The 25,376-nt window shown below is 41.0% G+C and overlaps 1 protein-coding gene across 4 annotated transcripts in view; it reads right to left on the bottom strand.

Moving 5' to 3' along the window:
- The window catches only part of LOC101163572 (disco-interacting protein 2 homolog B-A), a 47,980-nt gene that overhangs the window by 10,936 nt on the left and 11,668 nt on the right, over window positions 1-25,376 (bottom strand). For 2 of the 4 annotated variants that reach the window (XM_020704621.2, XM_011477045.3), the window contains exons 2-25: window positions 15,689-15,760; window positions 12,517-12,672; window positions 12,293-12,418; window positions 11,442-11,672; window positions 11,227-11,355; window positions 10,926-10,937; window positions 10,454-10,573; window positions 9,993-10,190; window positions 9,808-9,899; window positions 9,618-9,728; window positions 9,267-9,390; window positions 9,008-9,117; window positions 8,265-8,367; window positions 8,091-8,155; window positions 4,367-4,460; window positions 4,098-4,217; window positions 3,913-4,027; window positions 3,623-3,762; window positions 3,356-3,492; window positions 2,986-3,066; window positions 2,391-2,518; window positions 2,191-2,305; window positions 1,783-1,984; window positions 446-558 (exon numbers count right to left, since the gene is read on the bottom strand). In XM_020704621.2, the coding sequence (XP_020560280.1) occupies window positions 446-558; window positions 1,783-1,984; window positions 2,191-2,305; window positions 2,391-2,518; window positions 2,986-3,066; window positions 3,356-3,492; window positions 3,623-3,762; window positions 3,913-4,027; window positions 4,098-4,217; window positions 4,367-4,460; window positions 8,091-8,155; window positions 8,265-8,367; window positions 9,008-9,117; window positions 9,267-9,390; window positions 9,618-9,728; window positions 9,808-9,899; window positions 9,993-10,190; window positions 10,454-10,573; window positions 10,926-10,937; window positions 11,227-11,355; window positions 11,442-11,672; window positions 12,293-12,418; window positions 12,517-12,672; window positions 15,689-15,760 (2,894 nt within the window). The remainder of the gene's footprint in view (window positions 1-445; window positions 559-1,782; window positions 1,985-2,190; window positions 2,306-2,390; window positions 2,519-2,985; window positions 3,067-3,355; window positions 3,493-3,622; window positions 3,763-3,912; window positions 4,028-4,097; window positions 4,218-4,366; window positions 4,461-8,090; window positions 8,156-8,264; window positions 8,368-9,007; window positions 9,118-9,266; window positions 9,391-9,617; window positions 9,729-9,807; window positions 9,900-9,992; window positions 10,191-10,453; window positions 10,574-10,925; window positions 10,938-11,226; window positions 11,356-11,441; window positions 11,673-12,292; window positions 12,419-12,516; window positions 12,673-15,688; window positions 15,761-25,376) is intronic. The other 2 variants (XM_020704622.2, XM_004070424.4) reach the window with 1 other exon arrangement.

Genomic DNA, 25,376 nt, shown 5'->3' with positions numbered 1-25,376 from the left:
ATGACATAATCGTGAGTAAAAACTATTGGGAACGCTTTTACAATAGATCCAAAGATAATCGGAGAGGGTCTTTAAACAGATCAGCGTATTTAGGAGGTTTAAAACTGTAGTTATCTCTCTTACTGTTTTGTTTATTCGCACATTAGCTTCATTTCATTATAAAACACAATTTTAACGTACTTTTTAATTAAGCTTAAGAAGAAAGTAAAGTATTCCTCTGCTCTAGTGATCCCTCCAGATTAACTATAAAGACCAAAAATTGGCCTAATAAAAACAACAACAATATAAAAGTAAATCAGAACAGTTTTAAAGGGTCAATGTCTTTGTTGAAAATTCTTAATCTTACAAAATTAACTGTTGAACAAGTCAATCTTACTAAAATGATGGATCATTTTCCTGTTCAAAGGCGCCACATCCTCTGATTAGACACAATGCAGTGTGGTACCTTTCGAATCAGATCCTGGTCTTCCACCGTACCCAGCTCTCTGCCGATCGCCTGGGCGATCCTCTTTCCTGCCACCAAGTTCCCCACCAGCATGGAAGCAGGGCCGACATCCACTGAGCAGGAAAAAAAAAAAAGATTACAAATAATGCAATTTAGTGAAGAAAATAAACACCCTCAGTTCTTTTTAACAAACTGAGCCTTTGCTGTGTTTTTGTTTAGGATCATCAAAAGTGAATAGAAGAATATAAAGAGCAATTCTTAAGTTTTTTCTTTTTATCTAATAAAGCAGTGCTCTCCAACCCTGGAACACTGTCCAGCAGGTTTTCCATGTTGCCCTGCTAATGCGCACCTGATTCAGCTCATCTTCAGGCTCTGCAGCAGCCTGGCAATGACAGTCATCAAAAGGAGGTGTGTTTGGGCAGGGTCGCATTGAAAAAATGCAGGACAGTGTAGCAGAGGACCAGGGTTGGGAAACACTAATAAAGAATAAACTGCAGCAGTTTGGTATACAAATGAGTTGTCGCACAAAAATAATATTCCTGCCATAAATCTCACAAGATGCCTTTCAGAGCAGAGAGTGTGTGTGTATGTGCATGTGTGTGTGGGTGTGCGTGGGTGTGTGTGTGATGAGCCTGAGACAACCATTGTTCATTAACAATGCAGTTCCATCACATATTTAAAAATATATTTAATAAAAAATCCCTCAATATTTGACATTAAAAATAAATCTTTTCACATAACATCACAGACTTTTTGAACAACATAGCCAAACACTCAGAGAAGGTGACACTAGAACAACGTTTATACCTCAAAACCCAGAAAAGTTCCGTTCTTATTCTGTACTGAAGGACAACAGCTGAAAGTGATGCTACTTAGGAGGCTTTCAAAAGACTCATTTAGTAATCTGGAATCAAGGTTTGTGTCTTTGTCAAAACATTTTGTTTTTGGAGCAAAACCTGGTTCAACACAAGCATGAGGGAAACAGAAAGCACCTGTGAGGTTTCATCAGGCTTCATTACATCAGACTTTAGGTTGAACTTTTTCCTCTTAAACCGGTTTAACAAGGTTACCCGAGTAAACACACCGTTCAGAACAAAACCTTCGTTGTTCCCAACGGCAAAACAATCTGAGCAGACACTCCACCTCACTCTGAAGGTTTCCAGATGTTCGGACAGCTCAACAGCTGCTTGGGCAACGATAACTGGAGCTTGCAGCTATATATTATATGTATTTTTTAAATTGATTTTTTTCCCGTTTTTCCCTCAACTTTATTGATATTTTAATATTTAAAGCGAAAGAAAAATGCTGCTGCAGATTTTGTATTTATCAGGGCTTACCTGGTTGTTTCTGGCGGGGTTTGGGCATGTTTGTGACACAGGTGTGTGGGCACATTAAAATGTTGCAGGGGTGCAAATTTCCATCCAAAAAGTTCTGCTTGGTTTCATAAATCTGGATTCCTCCCAGGGGAGTCTTTGGGAGGGTGTTGGCTGGGACAAGAGCAAGGCAGTAAAGGCCAACCTGGTGGATGCTGTCAATGGCCTTTCAGAGGAAATAGTACATATAATATATAAATACATGGAAGCTAAATAAACAGAACAACACATTCTTTTTTTTACTATTTTACTTTACATTTGCATGAGATATATAATAAACTGGAATAAAAAAATATTCCAAAACTCAAACATGAGATCCAAACTGTGCTTTGATTGACTAAAAAGAAGGCTTTTCTAAATAATTTCACTTACCTGGAGAACTCGACTCATCCACTGGAAGCTGTCTTCCTCGCTAGCGTCAGGCCTCTGCTCTGCCACAATCACTATCCTCTCATCATAAAACACTGTCACTGAGAAGACAGCAATCCTGCAAAGATTGAATGGATTTTACTCACTGGCGACTAAAATTTTTATTTTATTTTAAGGAGTGCCTTCCTTTGACCGTTTCATACCTTCCTCTGTAAACTGTTTTCACAGGCTCTACTGCCAAAGCTGTGGCCACCAGGTCATCTGCACTATGGCGGCGCCCACTTACAGTCAGCAGGCCTTCGTTTTTCCCAACAACAAATACAAGGCTTCCCTGTGGAGGAAAAATCAAGTGAGACTCCCCAAAGTTTGCATGCATCTAGTATTTAAAAAAAAAAAACTTTTTGTACCAAGTGATTCTTATTTTTTTGTCTTTAAGTTAGAAAAAATTAGCAAAGCAAATTGTATAATGTGATCTAAATAAAGAGATGAAAATCTTTTAACATCTGCAATTGCTTCTTATTTTCAAAAAGCATTTATCTGAACTTGCTTGAAAAAAAATCTGCAAAAAAACATTGACTAGATTTTCTTGTTGAAATTTCTCAAACTGAAGCTTTTTCCCCAAATATGTAAAGAAATAATGTAACTCTTACTGTAGCTACTACATTTCTAACTATTTTCTGCACGTGTGTATATTTCTGTCATTTTACCTGAAGATTATTTGACCTGAAAGTCTCTTTAGGATGATCTGAAACTACTAACACCAAAAAAAGAAAGGAATGAGTAACCAGGTCTTCTTACCGGTCCCACAAATCCGAGCAAACCCGTCCGAGTAAAGGGAACTTCACCAATAGGTGCTCCCGCCTGGTTCACAGGAATCACCTTCAGAAAAAGTTATTCAGTTTAGTAAAATTACGCTGATTGGATATTTATAGAATAGTTCATTACCTAAAAATGTTGACAGGTTAAAAGACTATAAGATGATGAACAGGGACAACGTTCTTTCAGTGTCTAAAATAAATATGTCAGAGAATAATCGGCATGTGAAATGAGCGGAGTCACTAAGATAGTCTAATAACAAAAAACAGATTCTGATTCAAAATGTAGTATGCATTGTTCTTTTAGAAGAAAATAGACTAGGAAGTGATGTACACATTAAACATCAGCGAACCTCAAAAGTGTTTTTAGTGACACCAGGAAGGCCGTAGTACATGGTGCCTCCAGCACGAGAGTTGATCACAATCTCTCCAATCTCATCTGTCTTGCAGAGCTGCGGAGAGCCGTCTGGTTTCACAATGCACATCAGAGCTGGAACAGACGATTATTGTTACACATGTGAGGGAAAACATTTGTCTAGCATTATTTAAGAAACAGGGCTGCTACTACATGGCAACACAAAAAAAGAAAAGAAAAGAGAATGAAAGCTTTGGCGTCTAACCTCCAGGCATAATATGGCCCACATCCTGCACTGTCAGAGCAGAGTTCTTGTCTTCTGTGTTGACCCTGATCACCCCATGACTCAGGCCTCCCATAGACAGGATGGCCCTCGCTGGCAGGGGAGCTCCCCGTGCACCAGGTCTGCAAAGCCAAAGTAAACAGTTACAAACTGTCAGGAAAAGTTCAAATTAATTGGACCCGATAATCTGGTGTCCATTATGTCAAATATTTTTCGCCGTTTGGAAGGCTGGAAGCCTCCTCCCAAAACAAGCATTCATTTAGATATGGTACCTGCGTATTGCCACGGTCAGGGCCTCGGGGGAGGTGGCACACGGACAAAAGACTTCAGGCTTGAGGCCAAGAGGTTGGAAAACATTCAAGAAGGCGTCACAAGATGACACAGACCCTTAAAAAACAGAAATAATGAGTAAAAACATTCAAAATAACAATTAAAACAGTCAAAAAGTTTTACTCACATGGGTTAGCTCCATCCGCCACTATAAGCATGCGAATAGAGGACAAGTTGGAGTCTTTTTGGTCCTTGTTGGCCATCATGGCCCAGTGGAGATCACGGCACTTCACCAAGGCTACACGTGCTATCAAACGGCAAAGCAGCATGTTAAACATGTGAACATGTTTGAAATGTGGTGTGGCTCATAAACATTTCAATTCATTCTCACTTTTAACTGAAACTTAAAAGGCAAAAAAGATCAAGCAGTAAAAAGAAAAGGGTAGTAAGTCAAACCTTTGTGAATGTGAACCCTCTGCACCCAAGACATGGGACAGGCCTTCATGACAGCGTACGGCACAGCGATGGTGTGAATTCTGTTCATTACACTCTACATACAAAAAAAAAGACATCAAATCGTTTTGTAAGAGGCATATTGAGTCATTTATTCTGTGAGTGTCGCTATGTCATCTTTGATAGATACATGTTGATCAGCTGACTTCAGACAGGTGTGCTTCTGCCAGAAGGGCAAAAGGTTTTTGCAGTAAAGAAAAGGCTGTTGCAGTAAGAAATGGATGAATGAAAGTAGATTCCGGGTCGATCATATCAATAAAATTATCTGTGACTTGAATCGGGGTGCATTTTACTCGACTGTATAGGAAAACCACAGTTCGGTCCGCTCAGCCAGGTCAATCTGGCGTCACACACCAGTAGCTTCAAGACTTAGCTCCAACAGGGCTCCAGACTGCGACTAAATGGTCGCATTTTGCGATCAAAATTTGAGAGTGTGCGACTGAATTTTACATCCAGTTGCACATGAGCTACCAGTAAATTTGCCTCCCCCACCCTTCGTATTTTTTATACATTAAACATGGAAGGGGCACGTCAATGATCAATGAAATGAGAGATGAAATCATCAATGAGACACAAGTGCACACGCACGCAGACAGACACACACACTCGCACACATACTCATGAGACGCGAGCACACACGAGCACACGCTCGCGTTTCATTGAGTGATGTCTGTCTGTAAGGCGGCCACTGCGTGTGAGAAGAATAGGGAAAGTCACTATAAGTGGCTAAATGCGTGGAAAGGGGAGGGGCCTAGAGATAATCGAGCGCACATAAACATCTGTGGGAAGGAAACGGAGACAAATATCATCACAACCTGATATGTGCGTCTGAGCTATGAGGAACCGAACTATTGATTCATTCTTCCGACCTGCGGCTAGTGTACCAGTGCCAGACTCTACAGCAGGGGTCTCAAACTCGCGAAGCAAACCACGGTTCTCATGCCCAGCTGTTACGGCAGCACATCGCTCCCGCGGGAGATGGTCAGCTGAGGAGCATAAATGTCCCACACCTACATGCGTGACAGCTAACGGGGCTCTGACATTAAACACGTGTGAGCGACAACACGATTTCGTCTAAGACACACTTAAAACACGTGGGGAAAATGCAACGATAGACGTGTTTGAGATGAACCAGCGCCGCGCCTGGATCGTTGGGGAGACCAGACCGGGGGGGGGGGGGGGGGGGGGGGGGGGGGGGCATGAAGGCGCAGCTAAAGCGAGACTGAAGGAGAACAGGAAGTTGTTGTCCTTAAAATTCAATTTAGTTTTAATATGCCTCTCTCCCTAAGTATGATCTGTGATATTACATCTTTTATATTTTTTTAAATGTTTTGTAATGGATGTAGCCTTTTTTTAATCAGTTGGTATTTTAAATTATTTTAATTGATCACTGAACTACAAAAACCCATCACGACACATGTCCCATAATGCATTGTTTTGTAGTCTGTGGGGCAGCTTTCAGTCAGTTTTTCCAGCTGTGTTCGCTCAGGTTGGCGCCTTGCTCCCACCCCTTTCACCCCTTTTGATTGACAGGAGATGATGGAGCAAAAACAAAAATATACGTCTCACACCAGGTGATCTGTGCAGCGTTGCGTCCATCTGGGTGATCTCAAATAGGCTCCGTGCACGAAAGTAAGGAGTTCTACTTCCGCCGCCTTGAGTGTGAGGCCGACCATTTCCGGCTTGCGACTTCTATAGCAGCGACACAGCAGATTTTGATTGCGAAAGATGGTATATTTCACCCGTTTTCTACAAACAAGGTCTCCCGAAAATCGACGTGAACGACATCTACGGGATTGTCGACCAGTGCGTGGTTACGGGCAAAATATCGTGTCGAAAATACCGAAAAGGAAATGTGTCCCGTTGTAAACAAACCTTTGCTGTCACATTTATGCAGCAGCTCGGTAACATACGAGGCGATCTTCCAAACGTGCTTTTATTAATTTTATGATTATGAAGTGCCTGTTCGCTCTCATTTTATATTTAATCCTTGTGGTCAGTGCTTTTTTTGTGGAAGAAGAACAGAACTGAAGAACAACCCAGTTAGGAGAGGCTAACAACAACACGGGCTAACAACATACATCAGCCTTTATTTGTCGGGGCACAATTAGAAGCACAATTCCATGTGTCGTGATTTTTTGAACAGTTTCTAAGGACTGAGCAGCATTTCTGCTCTGAAAAGCTCACACACTGCCCCGTGACGGCTGTGTAAGCTGGCCGCTCGAGCTCTGCTCTGTCCTCGCGAGTCTGGCAGCCGCTAACCCAGAGCGGCGGCTCGGCTCGCAGTCCGAATTCTCACACATAACAAAACGCACACGTAACAAAGCACCCTCCCCTCAAACACATTAATAAATCCAGCTGCTCTGCTCATTCAGAGAGGTTCACTCGGTCCACTGGCTCCGGAGCCCGAACGCAGAGCTCGGATGCCGGGTCCAGACGTCAGTGAGCACGCACCCCCCCCCCCCGCATCTCCCTCGTGAGGGGTGAAAGAGACGGGAGACCCAGCGGGGCGAGAGCTGAGCGGGGCTTTACGCGGGGCGTCCGCAGAGCCGCTGGTCGGTCCCGTATGAGCTCACAAGCTTTCTCTCAGCGAAACACCGTCTATGCATGACGTAACCCAGATCAATAGTGACACACGATCGGAATGACCGTTTACAGGAACAACGATCGGTATACCCAGCTATCTCGATCGGAAAGAAATTTTGATCCGAACGAGTCTGACCGGGGCAAAGTATTCCGAACGGCGTGTTTACATGACGCATTTTCTTTCCGATTGCTGCAAATACGAAACACGACTCGTCTTGCTTGGGGTGAAGTCCTCCCGCCGTGTTCACCATCCATTCGGCTCTCACCGACACATCTACTGGAAAGCTATGAAAGCTTATATTAGTACTGTTGTACTTTGACAAATTCGCACACGGGTACACAACAGTGTTGTGATGTCATTGTCACGCGTTGAAACACCAAACGCCTCTCTTTTACCCGAAATCCGCTCCTTTTTACTCAAAACTAGCAACTCAACAAAACTCCCCACAACAATAACACGACCAACAGGAAGTTGTCGGCCTCACACTCGAAACACGGAAGTTAACCGGAAGTTCTGTCGTGCACGTAGTCTATTATTGTGCATCTTGGCTGCACCTATTTGGTGTCGCCAACATGAATTTCCATCCCCTAATGTTTACATACATTTAAGTATTGTTTGAAACTGTGAAATGACCGAGAGGTTACTACGGTAATCACTTTGTTACTAAGCACTTTTTGTTTATTCTAAATGTATGGTATTTTGTTTACTATTTGTACTGTGATGACAGCGATGGTGCTGTCAGTTTACCTTGTTGTTGCATCTTCAAAAGTGCAGAATAAAATGTGACACTGAATTTGAAACAACACATTGTAATTTCTGCATATATTATTAAAGTATTTATTAGTAATACAGTGGAAATTAGTAGATCAGGTTAGCATGTTGATTTTCAGTATGCGCCCCTAAAATTTTCAGTTGGGGGCCACAGTGCTCCTAGTGAAAAAATTTAGTCTGGAGCCCTGTCCAATAATTAGTAGTCAAAAACCTAAAGCGCAGGCCTCTAAATTGTTATAAAATTACAATTTCCATTTTTAAAACAAAGATTACTTTTGAACATTTATCAAAATTGGTTTCCATTCTTACCGTTAGGACCCCGTGCCATAAACCCATGTCCTTCTTGCAGTCCAACACATTGACCAGATTCTCCCCTGCAACAGGAAACACAACCGTGTGAATGTCCTGCCCTCGTTTCAACATCATCCCATCACAGTCAAAAGAGCAGAAGGCAGAGAGGTGCTGGTGTGTTTTTTTATTGACCTTCACTGTAGTTGCAGGCTTGAGTCAGTGCTTGACAGTGGGTCAACATAGAGATTTTGGACACAGCCACTCCCATCACGGTTCCCTCCTTACTCGTTTTGTACTTCACGGGAAACGGGCAGATACACAGATGTCAACGGGACAGAAAAACACATGTTCTTCCAACAACAGCTGAAGGCGTTTTTAGTTTAACAAAATATCCCTTTATTTTTCTGCTCTACAAACTTAGTTTGTTTCACAAATAAAAAAAGATAGCCAATTGAATTTAACCCCATATTAACCCACAAATGCATCAAACCACTTCAGCTCTAAAATTACCTTCATTTAGCATTTAGCATTTACATGACAGCAAAAACATAAGTCATTTCTTTTCATAGATGGAAATAAATCCAGGTGTCAAGGGGTTAAATACATTTGACTCTTAATAAATCTTGATTTATTTGCCAATGTCATTTTGAAATACTAGTGGTTTCAACATCACAGAAGTGGAACTTCCTTTTAAAATGACTGCATTCTTAAAAAAATGACAATATTTCTTTTCTCTAGAAAAAAATTTGATTAGATAAAGATTTGAACAGAGTTTTTTTTATCATGCAAGTAAAAATCCTTTCAATTAGGTTCTATTTTTTTTTAAATCAAACCCTTTGGGCTTTAAATAACTAATATAAAGCCAGAATTTACCAATATGAAAAACAACTGCAGTTAAAAACTACTTAAACTTGAAACGTAACTAATGTAAATACCTCTATGTAGGCAGTATCTGTGTTGGCAGTGGGGATGTGAGGCTGCCAGTCTTTGGAGGGCTTGGTCAGGTATTTTGTGTCAGTCACAACCCATTTCATTCTCGGCCATCCTGGAACAAAACAAATACACTAATGAACAAAAATGTAAACTTGAAGTTCAAGTTTTAGATTTGGTGAGCAGAAAATGTTCTTTTCACAATAATTGTTCAAGATAATCAGAAAGGAAAAAGATTTAAAAAATCTAAAGAAGCTTGCTGACCTTTGAACTGTATGATCTCTCCATTCTGTGTCTTTGGCAGCCCCTTAAGGCAAACTTCACTGGTCAGAGCCAAACTAACACCACAACTACCCAATAAGAAGCCAATCTGCTGACTGCCTGCATCCTGAGGACAGACAGAAGGTTTAGGAGAATGAAATATATCAGTAGACGTGCAAAACCAATTTTAAAACCATTTAGATTAGATTTGCTTTTACTGTCATTATCCATTGTATTTTTTGTTGGTTCATGAAAATCCTATCCAATGAAATGTAATATAAGAAAGTTTGAATTCTTTAATAACCATTAATGTACTAAGGATATCCAGTTATTGTCAAGGTTGAATCTCCTCACCTGCCGTGACAGTGGGACCTCAATGGGCACAGGGATGACCTCTGCTAACAAACAACCATAGAATGCAATCCAAAACATGCCAGGATCACTGTTTGGATAGACCAAGGCCACCTACAAGACAGAAATCCTTGTTTCGGTGTTTCTAAACACATCATACATTACTCATACATCAAGAGTCTCAAACTCTTACTCGATCTCCAGGTTGTAGGACGGGCTCAGCCTTGGTGCCCAGTTTATTCAATAGCGTGTAAGCCAACTTTAGACTTCGACTCCACAGTTTTCCTGCAGACACGAGGAAAGAACAGCTCTTCTATGGTACTGATGGTGTTTTACCACAAAATGAAATGAGACGTCGTGTTTCTATACATTGCTCACCATATGTGAGGGTGTAGAGGGGTTTGCCAGTAATATCCAGGGCAGTTAGGGCCGGGCTCTTTGCTTGGGTGGCCCCCCATCGGGCAAGGGCTGCCTGCAGGGCGGGAGGCCAGTTACTGACCACCCCAAGGGGCTCCCCCTTCACCGGTATGATTTGACGTCCTTCTGGTTTTGGGGTGTTGGGGTCTAGCTGAGGAACTACGCATGAAAAAGACTGAGATCAGCAGTGAATCTAATCTCATCAGTCATCCATGAGTAGTTTATTGGACTTGTCTTTTTGTTTTTTTTGCCTGCCATTAAATAAGATAAACACAGTTCATATTCCGTTTGCTTTGTTAGCATCTTTGTAAGCAAAACATGAGTATCAGCAACGACCTAAATACCAGAATGGACAAAACAAAGAATGCCGGTAGCACATTGGGAAATTACGGCTCAAGGATGACAGATCTAAGAGGGCTAACCTTCAACAATTTCCTCAGAGTCGTCGAGGAAGAATTCACTGAGTGGTGGTCTTTTGGGCCGTTTGAGTGTGTTCAGCAGCTGCTGGATCTTGGTGGACACCCTGCTGCTGACAGGCACGCCTGGACAAACACCAACAGCAGACACTGACATAAACATCCACAAAAAAACACACACAAAAATACTGGCGCACACACATCATCACTACTCCAGCACAAACCTCAGCGCTCTCACACACTCTCACAAAGACTGAATCATACGCGCTAGCACAGTCAGGAACGAGATCAGCAACAGGAAGGAGTCGAAAGGGGAAATTGGATAAGAGGACACAGACTGCGATGTTCAGGAAAAATCAAACAGAAGTTTTCTAGAGCTAAGCCTACGACACCAAACAAACAGAGAAAGAGGCTCTAAAGCAAGCTGCTGTGGGGGCTCTCCAGCACCCCTCCCATGCCCAGATTCGATGTATATTACCTTTTCTCTTTCCTTTTTTTTAAATGAAAGGCAAGACAGGGACAGGTTTAATGGACCCAAAAGAAAAAACACAAAATATCTCATTAGCAGTAATCACCACAGGGAAATGACGAAAAAAAGTGCATTTTTCTCTGATTTCTGCTCATTGGATCAGGTTTGTCACTGCAGTGCTGTTGAACAGAAGATAAATCCACAACAAGTAAAACATGCAAATAACTTGACCTCTAAATAAGAAGGAAGAACCAGACACTAGTAACATGTAGCCTCTATATTTTTACACATTTAGCCTTTGTAGCTTTACCATCAGCGGTATCCAGCATGCTAGAGCGGCTCTGACCGCGGCTCATTCCTCTGACTGGGGGAGGAATGTCCACTCTGGTTCCTCTTTCTTGTGGAGTTGAGGATGTCACATCAGGGGGAACGCTATTTTCTGTTAGACGGGATACAGCATCAAGATAAAACTTCACAATATTACTTGGACTTATTAGGAAAGAGTGAGATTCAGTCAATCATTACCCATGCGTGTGTGTGCCAGCACGTCAGCTAACAAGGAAACAGCAGGCTGAGGTTGGGGCTGGGTCTTGGGCTCTCCATGGGAGAGGGTGGACGACGCTGAAGAGGATGTGGACGAACTCTGGACGGAGCGGCTGATCCAGTATTCAGGGCTCTGGAGGCTCTGCGCTAGTGCTGCACTGAGAGCTGCTTTTCTGCGAAGTGAACCCTCATCCTCTGATGCAGAGGACGTGTCTGAAAAAGATGGCCGGCCTGAATTTAGAATTCTGACTCTGAAAATCCTTTCGGCTGAAATGATTTGACAGATTTTTATGCTCATGACCCATTTCTAATGAAAACAGTGTTTTTAACATTCTTGTAGCAGTTTTGTGATGACATATATAAAGAAAATTAAGCTCAAAGTCACATTTCTGAGTATTTCTTTATTCAAATCGTTGTGAATCAGGAGCAGATAAAACTCTTCCATTGGAAAAAGAGCGTATTTGTGATGCAGAAAATAAGCTTCCTGCTCTGAGCCCTCAGCAGAGGGGAAGTGGGGGCGGGATTGGTCTTTCCCGGCGGTCCCGCCCACAACTCAGAGGCAAATTTCAAATAAACTACTGCTGTTCTGCAAAAACAATGTCCTTATAAACAACAAAAGTTTTGGGAATGTTGGCTTAAAACCGCATAATAATGATTAAAAACCACTGGGAACACTTTTACAATAGATCAAAAGATGATCAGTGGGTCTTCACGTGTCCATTATTGCTCACTTATATCCATTTTGCAGGAACTCTTGAGCTGAATAAAGAGAATGTTTTGTCCTTTTGGGTCTCATTATTATCATTCCATTCAGCAGAAGATCTAAAGTTTACCTGGAGGTGTGCAGTTTTCTATGGGAGACTGGACAAATGCTGAGCGTCTCTTGGTTGGCATGGGTAATGCCATTTTCTCTTCTTTGTGTTTGGCGAGGGCTGCTTGTACAGCTTCTGTATGAATGTCTATTTTAACACCAGGAATAGACACAAAGTTACTTAGGGTTAGGATTTTTAGACTTTGTGGTTGTGTGTCTATAGAGCGCATTATAGCATTACCACACCTGATCTATATCTCTCATCCCTGGCCCCTCCACTGCGGTGTGAACGATGGTTTCTGGTAGGTGTAGAGGTGGAGGGCCCCGGGGCCTCTGGGCTTGGGGTGAGTGCGGCACTACGACTTGGGGTAAGCTGTACGTCTGGTAGAGAAAGATCAACATCTGGAGAGAAAAAAAGATGCGAAAAGGTGCGTACAAGCTTAGAAAAGCACAAAATGTGAGAAAAACGTCGCTTTACAGAATGACATCATTCATGGAACTACATGGAAGTGTAGAGTTTACACAATTCTCAGAAAATCCTTAAATTGCATCTAACTGCAGATCTTCCTGAACCTACACGTTTGTTAAAGTGGGTTATATTCAAGCGAGTTTTATTTTAGTCAAGTGTCTTTTCTCCCTGAGGCGTGTGGAGTCCCTGTAGATGAGATGGCTTTGAGGCATGGAGGGATCTGAGCAGATGAGTGCAGGCAGAACATTACCTGGAGGGTTTTAACACTTAGGAGTTGACAGACACCCCAGGGTCAAAAACCAAGAAATGTAAAGAGCATTTCTGGACATTGGAAGCAGCGCTGACGGTCCAATTCAATTCAACTGGTGTTTAAAATGAGGCCTTCACACTGTATTCCAGAAGTGGCTTTATTTATTATGTTTTTGCTTTACCTCCAAGACTTGTGATAAATCATTTAAGTCTTTTTTTCGTGCACTTACCTGTAGATTGCCGGCCTGAGGCACATTTGTTTCTGAAAATAACTAAATGACGCTTCCAAGTAAAAAGTGTGGAATCACCCTTTATCCCACTAAAAAAACAAAGTCTTCACATCAGTACATTTTATGTTGGATGTTTCTGGTTGAATTCAAGGCAGATTTTGTGGGATGAGTGAAGCCGAGGGGGTTAATGGTGAAGAGTTTTACAAGATGAGATATTTAAGAGAAGCAAGCAGGTGCAGCCTTTGACACACAAAAACTCTGTGGTGGAGCTGGTTTATCAGCTGTATGGTGTGGACAAGAGAGGAGATCCCCAAAGCTGAAGGTGATTACCGTCCTGTGGTCATCGTCACAGATAGAAACTAAAAGTCCAGCAGGCAGACTAAAAGGTCAACGCTGCCTTCAGGTGGACAAAATCAGGAAGAGCCTAAAAGTGCAAAGCCTGTGGTGCGGCTGTGTGTGCATATGTTTTTTTTTTATGTGGCAGGAAAATGCCTGCATTGTATGTTTATAATTGTGAACATGCTTATCCCTTCCTCTTATTTTTAACCTTTTGGGAATAGCTACAGTGGCCCTGAAGTGCAAATCTCATCAACACATCTCTCAACGCAAAAACATTTTAAAGATCATGGCAACTAAAAAGGCAAAACGAAAAATTACCAAAGAAAATGTTACATTTTAGAAATCCAAACCACTTCTGGAAACCAAAACCTAGTTCCAAAGGAAACAAAACACAATTCTAAAAAAAAAAAAAACAAATTAAAAAGGAAACATTTGGAAAAACAAAATTAATTTCCAGAAAACAAAATGAAATGTCAAAAAATAAAATAAATAAGCAACTGCAAAAGGTAAGTATTATAGGACATCACGGATGGGACGAGGATGTTTGTTCCCCTTTTCATCTGGAGGTTTTTTGGCTGGTAATATCTTCCAACAGAAGGTATTTCCTAAAGCTTCAGGCCAAAGGTTTGGTCCTTGCTTATCCAGCTCTTTATCACAATTTGGGCAAAACATCTTTCTGCTTTCCTTCTTCAAAACTTAAAACGTCATCATCCAATCAGTGATGTCCCATAATATCTAGTTTTTCACGTTTCTTTGTCTAATTTTATAAGATTTAGTTTTTAATTTAGGAAATTGCTTTGGTTTTTTCGAAATGTTTTTCCTTTTTTTTTTTTTTTTTTTTACATTTTGTTTTCTGAAAATTTGTTCCGATTTCAAAATGTCATGTTTTTTTAAAATTATTTTTTGTTTTTTTATTGTTGTTGTGATCTTTAATATGTTTTTGCATTAAGTGATTTGCACTTCAGGGCCACCGTACATAGCAAACAGAAATGCCTGAGAAATTGGCAGCAATTTAATGTTATAACTACCATTTGACTTTGTTGTTTGCAAAATGTTTACTTGTTTTAAATTACATTATATACTTTTATTTTAAGCTTAAAAAAAAGAGTTCATGAAAGATTTTAGTGATTTTCCCAATAAACAAAAACAATTCACTGAGATTGTTTTAATGTGGTTTTAGGTTCATTGTGTTAATACCACATTAGAACAGAACAAAAACCTGTAGAGTCACATAGGTTATGTTGTGCTGAGAAAAGTTATACCAATGAGGCCACAGTAACAGTTTTTAAGGTGAAAATAAAACCTAAAAATAGACACCAACAGCCAAATATATCCTTAAGTCCCTGGAGCTGAGCAGTCTACGCTGACATTTTCACATTCAAGGAATGCAGCTTTTGACAACAGAAAGGAAAACAGAAAGCAGGTAACTGTCCTCCACCATGACAAATATCCTACAAACCCTGCTGTTGCCTTTAGTTGTAATCATGCAATCGTCATGTGGTAGCACAGTCAGAAATAGGCCAAGGTCAAAGCAGAAGAAAAGGAAGTTTTAGAGTTGTTCTTTAGAAAATGGTCTGCAGTGACGCATGGAGATTGTTTTTTGTCACGCTGCTGTTAGTGTGGTGCAACGCAAAAAAGCAGAACCCCATTGTGCCAGGAAGATGATTAGGGACAAAAACACCTGGTTCTAAACCAGTTTAGAAGAGACCAGCTACAAATCGAACAAGTAAACATAAAGACTGTATACTTTTTAAAGAAAAAAAACTAAGCTCAGTACGTTTTCAAAATCAAAAAGAGAAATTGGAAAAGGACATTGGAGTTTCATTGTTAAAACTCACCTTGTATGCAATTCACGTTTTGTCCACTAGAGGGCCACAGCAAGCCAGAAAATAGGAATTTTTGCCCTGTACAGTACCTTTTTGTAAAGCTTTGTTCTCCAACACATGATAACTTCTAGTTTACTTGATTTATTAGATATATCAAACTAGTCATAGATAAGTATTTATAACTTTTCTTTTGTTGAGCAACTTTTTAGAATTTTAGTTGCAACTTAAGGAATAAGGTGAAGCAGGAAGAACTGCAGGACCATAAGGTCCAGAAGATGTAGAGAGAGCAGAAAAGCTGGTCTTACTTGGCAAAAGGGAGATGTAGGAGGCCAACAGCTTGGCTCTCTTCTTCTCATAGCCCTTCTGCGTGATGTCACCTAGGAGAAAGGACAGCAACACCACACTGTTATGTTAGTCATAATTACCACACAAACACCAGCAGACAGCGGTGCACTCACACGGCTCTGCTCTGACGAACACACTCTCTGCTTGGCTAATATCTTCGAGAGAAATGAGTCACATTCATAATCCTCTTTGAAATAAATCTTTCGAGCTCCACATTTTATCATATAATCTAATTAGAAGTACTGAGGAAGCTAATGCAATTGTTTAGCCTTCGCTAAGGAACGTGATTATAAAAACATAAACCTTCCCTGATTATGAAACCCAAGGAGTTTCTTCAGCTGTGTGTGTGTGTGTGTGTGTATATATGACTGAATATATTCAGGAGCTGCTATCTATTTTCTCCAGCTCTACTCTCTTTTTCCATCAAACAGCCCTTCCTCTTTTGGCCTTGGAATGGGGGGGGGGCTTGCAGGCATGAAAAAGTCCACCCGTCGGCTACCCCTAAAACACACATTCTGCTTGTGTAGCAAACATCCATACATGACACACCCTAAACAGTTAACTAGCATTCACACACACTCCCCTTTTACAAACAAATCAGCTTAATACTTCAATCTTCCACACGGTTAAACGGTTTTCTTAGAAACCACTGATGACAAGCTATGCAGTTGGTCAAAGGCCCGGCATGGCTTCAATCGTTTGTCACCTATGAAACGTTGAGCAGTGAAGAGGAGACCCTCGTCCAACACAGCAAGTGGAGAAAGAGCAGAATCTATTTTAAAGAGGGTAGAGGTCAAAGTTAGAGTTCAAGCGAGAAGTGACAAACTGCTGTGAACAGCTGGACTCTCATCAAAGGCAAAAAAACCAACACAGATTTGAACAGAGGTGAAACAATTGGAGAGGATGAATGCCGAAGTTCAGCAGGCAGAAATGGAGGGAGTTCGCCTGCATAAACTGACACTGGGTTAGGAGTCCAAGATAGTGTTTGTTGCGTCTCAGAGCTTTCTCACACTCCGGTCACCCATCTACTAGTGTGGGATTTGCCTGGATAAACAAAAGAATGAGAGGGGAAGCTCCTCCTGCTTGAAGTTTGCAGAGCGAGGGATTTTCTAAAGGCTTTATAACTTTGAAGCTATAAAGTATGGAGAACAAAAATGAGCATTCACAGAGAACGTAGAAGAAACAAAAGAACTGAGGCAAAAGTGGGGTATGAACTGTAAAATGCCCTTGTAAAAAATGTTTCAAATCAAGCCGGTTGACAGAAGTGGACTGAAGCATCATTGTTGCAGTAGGAAGGGTTAGGGCAAGCCCGGGTTTGCTGGGCTGTGGGGGAGGAAGAGGAGCATGGAAGGGGAAAAGAGAGGGTGGTCATTAACACAGACAGAAGACAGTTTGTGTGTTGGCACAAAAACAGGCACTGGTTGGCACAATCAAACTGTCTCTGTAGCTGACAGCGGCCATAATGAGGCTGAATGACCCCAGACTGAAAGACGTATTGAAACAGCTGGTGCAAAACTGAAGGAAAGTTTCATGTTTAACTGGAAGAATGCAGTGTTTTGGATATGTGCATGAGCAAAACAGTACAGTAACTGTGTGTGCATGTAATCTGAGGTCAGGGGACAGGATATGAGCATTACCCCACCCTGTGAGTGCACTGCCAAAACCTTTTCCCTGTGTCTATCTAGACAGAGGAATGTGCTGATTGGAAAACACCGCGTTAATAAAGAGGGCCAACTGGCCAAAAGAGTGGAGTGACAGGCCAAGAAAAATCCCCCAAGGTGCAGAAAGCCTGTCCGTTTGTAGCTGTGTGCAAATCTAAGTGTGCAGAGGTTACAAGGTGAAAAAAGACTCAATAAAAGATAAGAAATCATTAAACACAGCAGCATTACAGTCTTACCTCCATGACATTTGTATTTTGAATGAAAAATGTTTTGCTACATAATCATTTCTAACTTTTTCTCTGTTTTACACCAAATACTTTTCTGAGTATCAAGTTTGGGATTTTGTTTTAACGATCTAATGCAAAAACCTACGGTGGCCGACAGGGCTCACACTACATACAAATGGAAAAACGCAACGGCATTACCCGAAGCGCGACGAAATTACCCGAAGCACAACGGCATTAAGAGACAGCGCAGCGGCATTACCCGAAGCACGACGACATAACCGCAGCATTAGCATTAAGCTCAGCACAACGGAAGTGAGGACTTTTTTTTCCGGGGGAAAAATAAAAGCCTGGCAGATTCAAACTATTCGGTACGACAGAATTTTAGGGCCACCAAAAAAAGTAAAATTATGAAATTTTAAACCGTAAATTTATGAGAAAAAAATTGTATTTTTACAAGATTAAAGTGGAAGTGAGCATACAGGGCAGCAGCAGCAACAAGTGAACGCTGCAAAGCAGCAGAGCAGACCGACTAAACTTAGTTGAACAGGTGAGCTGAATGTTTATTGATAACGTTCCAAATGTCTGGAAGTTTAGTTGCTTGATTTTTGATTTATTAATGTTTTATTTTTTGATGGGTGGTTTGCAGGATCTCTGCAGGCGATGAAGCTTACGGCGACAGTTATGGAGTGTGCGCGCGCTGTGTGTGTGCGTGGGTGCGTGTGTGTGTGTTGGAGACCCCGCGTGCATGTGTGAGAGCACGGGCGAAAGAGGGGGGTGAGAGCGCGGAGCGGGAGAGTTTGCGTCTATATTGTGTGATCGAGGACTGAGAACCTTAATAAAAAGATGGTGTCCCTCCCCAGAAGAAGTATTTTGTCTTATTAACTCGCTCTAGAGGCTGAGGATCCGAACGGGAAAGTGAACCCCAAACGAGGATCCGTCTTCGGCCCTGGAGAAAATCTCCCCTGCGTTTCCGACCACAGTCAGAAAGAAAAAAAGAGAAGTCATCGCGCAGGTTCAACAGTGTCCCTGCAGCTGTCCACCTGAATTCTTTCTTCCTCCATTAAAGATCAGATCTCTACGTTTGTGTGACACTTCTACGTGATATTTGGACAAGATTAGGGTGTATTCTTACTAGATTACTTACAAATACGTTTGTCTAAAAAAATAAATGTACTCAGCTCTCCACAGTGACATCTGTATCTAACGCTCTTTGTCTTTTTTTTTATTAAGACTTTTAAGTCGTAAATTTACTAGGAAAAAACTCGTAAATTTACAACTTTTTATCTCGTGAATTTACGATTTAAAACATTTACAAGAAAAAAGTCATCGATTATGTGGAGCCTTTTCTGAAGTTTTTTTCCCGGATAGGTTTAAAAAAAACAATGAGATTCTGAACCTTTTGGCGACTCAAAATCAGATAATTTTCAGTGTAAACCGGTTTTCCGGAGTTCGGTGTCAGTAAAGCGGAGTTTCATATATAAAATAAGGAGCTCAGAGACACATTTGGGTGTAGAGAACCGCTGCAGCCTTTATTTTCCTTTTCATTCACATAACCTGAAGTTCATCTGTCACCTTACGACATGAACCTGTCATCCGAACACCAATGCAGAAGTAAACAGTCTTACATACGCCCCCTCCTGCAGATGAAATGTCCCGTTATAACATATAACAATAAAGAGGAATGATCTTTAATGGAGGAAGAAAGAATTCAGGTGGACAGCTGCAGGGACACTGTTGAACCTGCGCGATGACTTCTCTTTTTTTCTTTCTGACTGTGGTCGGAAACGCAGGGGAGATTTTCTCCAGGGCCGAAGACGGATCCTCGTTTGGGGTTCACTTTCCCGTTCGGATCCTCAGCCTCTAGAGCGAGTTAATAAGACAAAATACTTCTTCTGGGGAGGGACACCATCTTTTTATTAAGGTTCTCAGTCTCGATCACACAATATAGACGCAAACTCTCCCGCTCCGCGCTCTCACCCCCCTCTTTCGCCCGTGCTCTCACACATGCACGCGGGGTCTCCAACACACACACACGCACCCACGCACACACACAGCGCGCGCACACTCCATAACTGTCGCCGTAAGCTTCATCGCCTGCAGAGATCCTGCAAACCACCCATCAAAAAATAAAACATTAATAAATCAAAAATCAAGCAACTAAACTTCCAGACATTTGGAACGTTATCAATAAACATTCAGCTCACCTGTTCAACTAAGTTTAGTCGGTCTGCTCTGCTGCTTTGCAGCGTTCACTTGTTGCTGCTGCTGCCCTGTATGCTCACTTCCACTTTAATCTTGTAAAAATACAATTTTTTTCTCATAAATTTACGGTTTAAAATTTCATAATTTTACTTTTTTTGGTGGCCCTAAAATTCTGTCGTACCGAATAGTTTGAATCTGCCAGGCTTTTATTTTTCCCCCAGAAAAAAAAGTCCTCACTTCCGTTGTGCTGAGCTTAATGCTAATGCTGCGGTTATGTCGTCGTGCTTCGGGTAATGCCGCTGCGCTGTCTCTTAATGCCGTTGTGCTTCGGGTAATTTCGTCGCTCTTCGGGTAATGCCGTTGCGTTTTTCCATTTGTATGTAGTGTGAGCCCTGTCGGCCACCGTAAAAACCAAAAGAATAATAAACCCAACAGGACTTTAGACAAATAAAGTAACCCAGAATCATAAAGAGATGTTTTGACTGGAAAGTTGAGTTGTATTCCTAAATCTAACCTAAAGTTGGCTTTCAAAATGGTTTCAGGGTTAAGTAGAATGTATTCATGTCAAGCAGTTTCTAACTTTATAACCCTGGAAACAGGGCCACTTATGGGCAATAACTTTAAACACCCACTTCAATGAAAATTGTGTTTTTTGGTGATGTGAAAATGTTTTTGTAGCATTTTTATAATTAGGAACGACATATATAAAGAAAATCAAGCTTAAAATTGCCATCCATCTGGTTCCGCTCACTGAGGTCTTTGTTGCGGGGGCAAGCAAAGATACACTTCCTCCAGCGTGTTCTGGGTCCTCCCTGGAACACCCCAGAACACCTCCCCAGGGAGGCGACCAGGAGGCATCCAGACCAGATGTCCAAGCCACCTCAACTGGCTCCTATTGATTTGGAGGAGCAGCAGCTCTACTCCGAGCTCTCTCTCACTGATCAAGCTTCTCAGCCTATTGCTATTTCACCTTGATCTACCACAACGCCCCCCCCCACCACCCCCCCCCCCCCCGAAACTCTAAGCAACTGAACGACTGCTGCTCTGCAGAAACTATGTCTGAGAAAACAATAGGGCTAGCATCACCAATAACTTCCAGAATCGATTTGATTCAATTCACCAGAGCATGGATCGGTTTGATTCACAATTTTAAATTATATTTTGAATTTACAGTCTGGAAAAAGAAATATATAAAAGATTGATCTCTACTTTTATGGGTCGAGTATTGATTTATTAAGCTCGGTTCAATTAATTGATTCTATAAACCCAGTCCTAAAAAAACAATGCAGGTTTTTACGATTTTGGCTCAAAATGGCATAGTGATAACTAAAAGACCACTGGGAACACTTTGAAAATAGATCAAAATGTGATAGGAGCTGGTCTTTAAGATCGCTGATAAAGTATCTTTATGTATAGGATACAGATTACAATATTTAGAAAAAAGGGAATTAAAAATTGAATTAGATGTTTGCATTTCACAGCAAAACCCAAAAAGTCAATGTTCTAACTACTCTAACATGATTTCTTTTACATACTAAAGTGGATGAACTGTCCATTTTTATAAACAGATTCCTTTGTTTCTTTAAAAAACAAAAAACAATATTGAGTAAAACAAGGAGACAGAAAAAGCTGGGACATGTCATGGTTGCTTTAGGAGGCAAGCGAGTGTCAGGACAACACACACACCAACACACTATACAACCAATGGTGCTGGTCATTGGAAAGTACAACACTGCTGCCACGTTTATGCCGTTTGAGAACTATAGGAATCCATCCAGCCCTCACATAATTGTCAATACAAAAATACAAAAAGTCCGTTTTTTTCTTTCCTGTTGAGGGTCATGTGACGGTATGAAGTCATCCAAACGTATATCAGGAAGTTAAAGTCAGGAGTCATGCTGCCACTTTGAGTCATGACAAAAAGTAACTTAAATCTTAGAAAATTGGTCACACACAAGGCTACTCATTCTTGAGGATTACGTATCAAATTTTAATACGATACTGGAGTGTTAGACTTTTTTTTTTCTTGTCTCTGGAGTTTATTTTTAATTTCAGATCACAATACATTTTGCAAACAAAAATATATACAGGAAATGTTAATATATACAAATGAAAATTAGGTTTGTTGTTCATAAAAGGTTTTCACATACAAATTAAAGGAGGACACAAAAAGGCAGAAAGAAAACTGTAGTCACCTCCCTTTTTGCATGTGCATTTATACAACCCCCATCTTTCACAGCTAGTAATTACACAGTGCAGTTTATCAAGTGACACAACTGCCACCCACAATTTCCGTCTCACGCTGAATAAGTTCTGCTGTCTGCTCACATCTGGGCAGACGGGCCTTGAACACAGAGGTGTATGTTTGGTCAAGCACCTGCAGTCGTACCAATACATGCACAAATACACACCCATCGACAAAACTAGTTCAGCAACTGCCAAAACAAAAAAACATTTTAAGTTTCCTCACTCGCATGGTCATCACAAAACCGTGAGACATCTGCACTCCAGTCTGCTTTAAACACTTCAAACCACTGAGGTCTTTACAAGAAAATGATAGTGACAAAACACAGCCCAACCATGAAAAAGCCACACGCATAGTGCTACAGTACACACAGCGGCAGAAAGGAGGAACTAACGTCACCCACAAGATCTTATTTATAGAGAGCAGAAACACAGCAACAATGGGCAGGCAGTGCTGGGAATGAAGGTAAACGGCTTTTTGCAAGAAATGCAAATAAAGAGACAGACACCGATGCTTTTAAAGGCTCTCTGTGATTGGGTAAAGCAAATGTAAGTGGGAGAGTATGCATCTTTGAAAAAAACGGACTAGTTTAAAACTAAAACTAAATAAGTATTTCTTTTTGCACAGGAAAGCCTAATTTGTTTGCACTGAAGTATTAAGAATACACCTTTAAGGAGGTTGAATGATAAAAAAAAAAAAGGGAAAAATAATGATTATTGTATTTCTGGTAAAGAAATAATTTGAGATTATAAACAATATTACTCTCAAACATTTTAAAGCTTTTTTGTGGACATTTTAACAGTATAGAGCATGGATGGCAGCTCAAGAGACAAATAATTTTCCCATTAGGCCAAAACCTTGTTTTTGTCTAAATGAGGTTTCAAGTATAGGTTCATAAACCATCTACATCCTCTAACAATGCTTTGACATTTAAAACTAGTCTCAAAGTTCTACTGAAAAACCAGCAAGGCCCCATGTGGGATTTTTTAAAGTATCTCTGAACAGACGTTTTCATATTTCAATTGCCCCAAAACAGCAGCAAACACAAATACAAACTCTCTCCTATTCACCACTGTTCAGTAATATTTCAAAAAGACACAGCGGTGTAACATACGTGGGAAGAACCGTCACGCCATCCTATAATGGTGCAATACACAAAATACAACAAAGCAAGAAAAAAGCAACAGGGCGGCTGTGTGAATCTGAGAACGGCACAGATATGAAAAACACAAAGATCTGAAGGTCTATGGAGAAGAAAACGTTTCTGTCGAATAAACTGTAGGTTAGGTCTGTAAATCAGCATATCATCCTCCTCAGGGGGGATACCTCGCAATTTGAGAAATTCAACTGGATTCACCAGAGCCTGGTCAATTCAATTTAATTCAATTCAATTTAGAATTTACACAGTTTACACCTTTAGACATATTTGCATAGAAATACAGTGAGGTCAATAAGTATTTGATCACCCTGTGATTTAGCAAGTTCTCCCACTTAGAAAACATGGAGGGGTCTAAAATTTTCCTCATAGGTGCATTTCCACAGCGAGAGACAAAATCTGAAGAAACATACAGAAATCACGTTGTACAATTTTTTAAAACAATTTATTTGTGTATTACTGTGACAAATGGCGACTGGAGTGATGGATTAATGATCAGCTTGGAGAAGCTTCTCTGCAGTCACTATTCGACTGAGGGTAGAAACGCTCACAGAGGAAGCTTTTAATTTCGTTTTATGAAACGCCGTCATCTTTCCATCCGGGCGAGTATTATGGTGTCGCAGCGACTTCCAACGGATTAGAATGAAAAGATGTTCATCTTCCGCTCATGCTGCAGTAAAAAGATTGCCGACAAACACCTCCAGCCCAGCCACATCACCAACATGGACGAGGTGCCGCTGACTTTCGACATCCCGGTGCGTCACACTGTCCAGAAGCACGGGAGCAGCGTGGTAGGATACGCACAACGGGGCACAGCTTTTATTGTTGTGGAAGGCAGTGCCGGGGGAGAGTTACGGCCCAATTTGTGAATGAATTGTAGAAGCTTGGGCTAACGTGTCTGCTTGCACTGCTTTCAAGGGGCTGAAAAGCCGGCATCATTAATGAGGAGCCGCGCGGCAACAAGACGGACTCTGACAACGACTAAATGGAACCTGCCGTGTTTGATAGAAATTTAGCCCAGCTGTTCATTTCAGATACAAAAGATGAAGACTTTGATGGATTTTTGGATGCTGATTGATGATTGAAAAAATGAAAAATAAATCCCGACCAACTTAATTTTGCTCCCGCTACCTTTTTTAAACCACACTAGCATGCTTGTTTTACTGGAATGTGTTAACATGCCCGCGCCCCAACACCGGTGCGCCTTTTGTATGTAATAAATACCGAAAAATCACCCATAACTGAGACTGCGCCCCATAACCCAGTGCGCTCTATGGTCGTGAAAATACGGAAAGCTTGGATCGATTCAGATCGATTAATCGATTTTATCAACCCAGACCTAGCTTATACCAACTAATATTTCAGAAACTTTAACAATTATGAGTTTAAGCCCAATAAACAAATGTTCTCATAAAATACTGGAATATCCTATTGGAAGTGACAGTCAATTTTAAAATTTAAGCAGCACCAAGTCAAGGACATCATGTCAGGGTCACAGGAAAGGTCACTCACACAAAAATTAAACACAATCAACCGTAAACTACCTTTCGGGAAAAACATGTACTCTATACAATATTTCTACTTTTGAGGGTAAATATTTATAAATCGATACAAACATTTATGCTATTATTATACTTTGATTTTATGACAACAATGGCTGACCACAGCCTTTACAAAACAGGTTGTCAAAAAACAACCTGTCAGTTTACCCGTCCCCAACTTTTTGCTGCCAACATTTATACTTTTTTAAATAAAAAGCAATAATGTTTATTTTCTTTCATCAAAACAATGTACAGACAGCTACCACTCCTTATCGTCAACATAACTGCAGAGAGGGATCTGTTCATGAAAGCCTAACCACATGATTCGAAATGCCCATAGCTGTTTAAGTCAGGGGTTTGCCTTCTGGGTTCCAACAAAATGTCATAGCTCTCTTTTCGCTTTTGCACCTTGAAAAGGATTAAGCAGAGTTGCTGTTTGGTTTCTTCTACTTCCATCTGATTTACATGAACATTCAAAGAGTGTTAAATACCATTAAAGGGAGGGAAGCTGACTGAAACAGATGTAAGTTGAACTAAACACACAGTGCTAATGTGGAAACTGATAAGGCTTCAGCCTAAATGTACAGCGTAAGTTCATCAGTGGCTTGTTAAGGAG

The sequence above is a fragment of the Oryzias latipes genome, chromosome 7 (genome assembly GCF_002234675.1).
Source record: "Oryzias latipes chromosome 7, ASM223467v1".
Classification (NCBI taxonomy): Eukaryota; Metazoa; Chordata; class Actinopteri; order Beloniformes; family Adrianichthyidae; genus Oryzias; species Oryzias latipes.
Note: the sequence above shows the minus strand (reverse complement) of the source record. Positions and strands in the feature narration are given on the sequence as shown.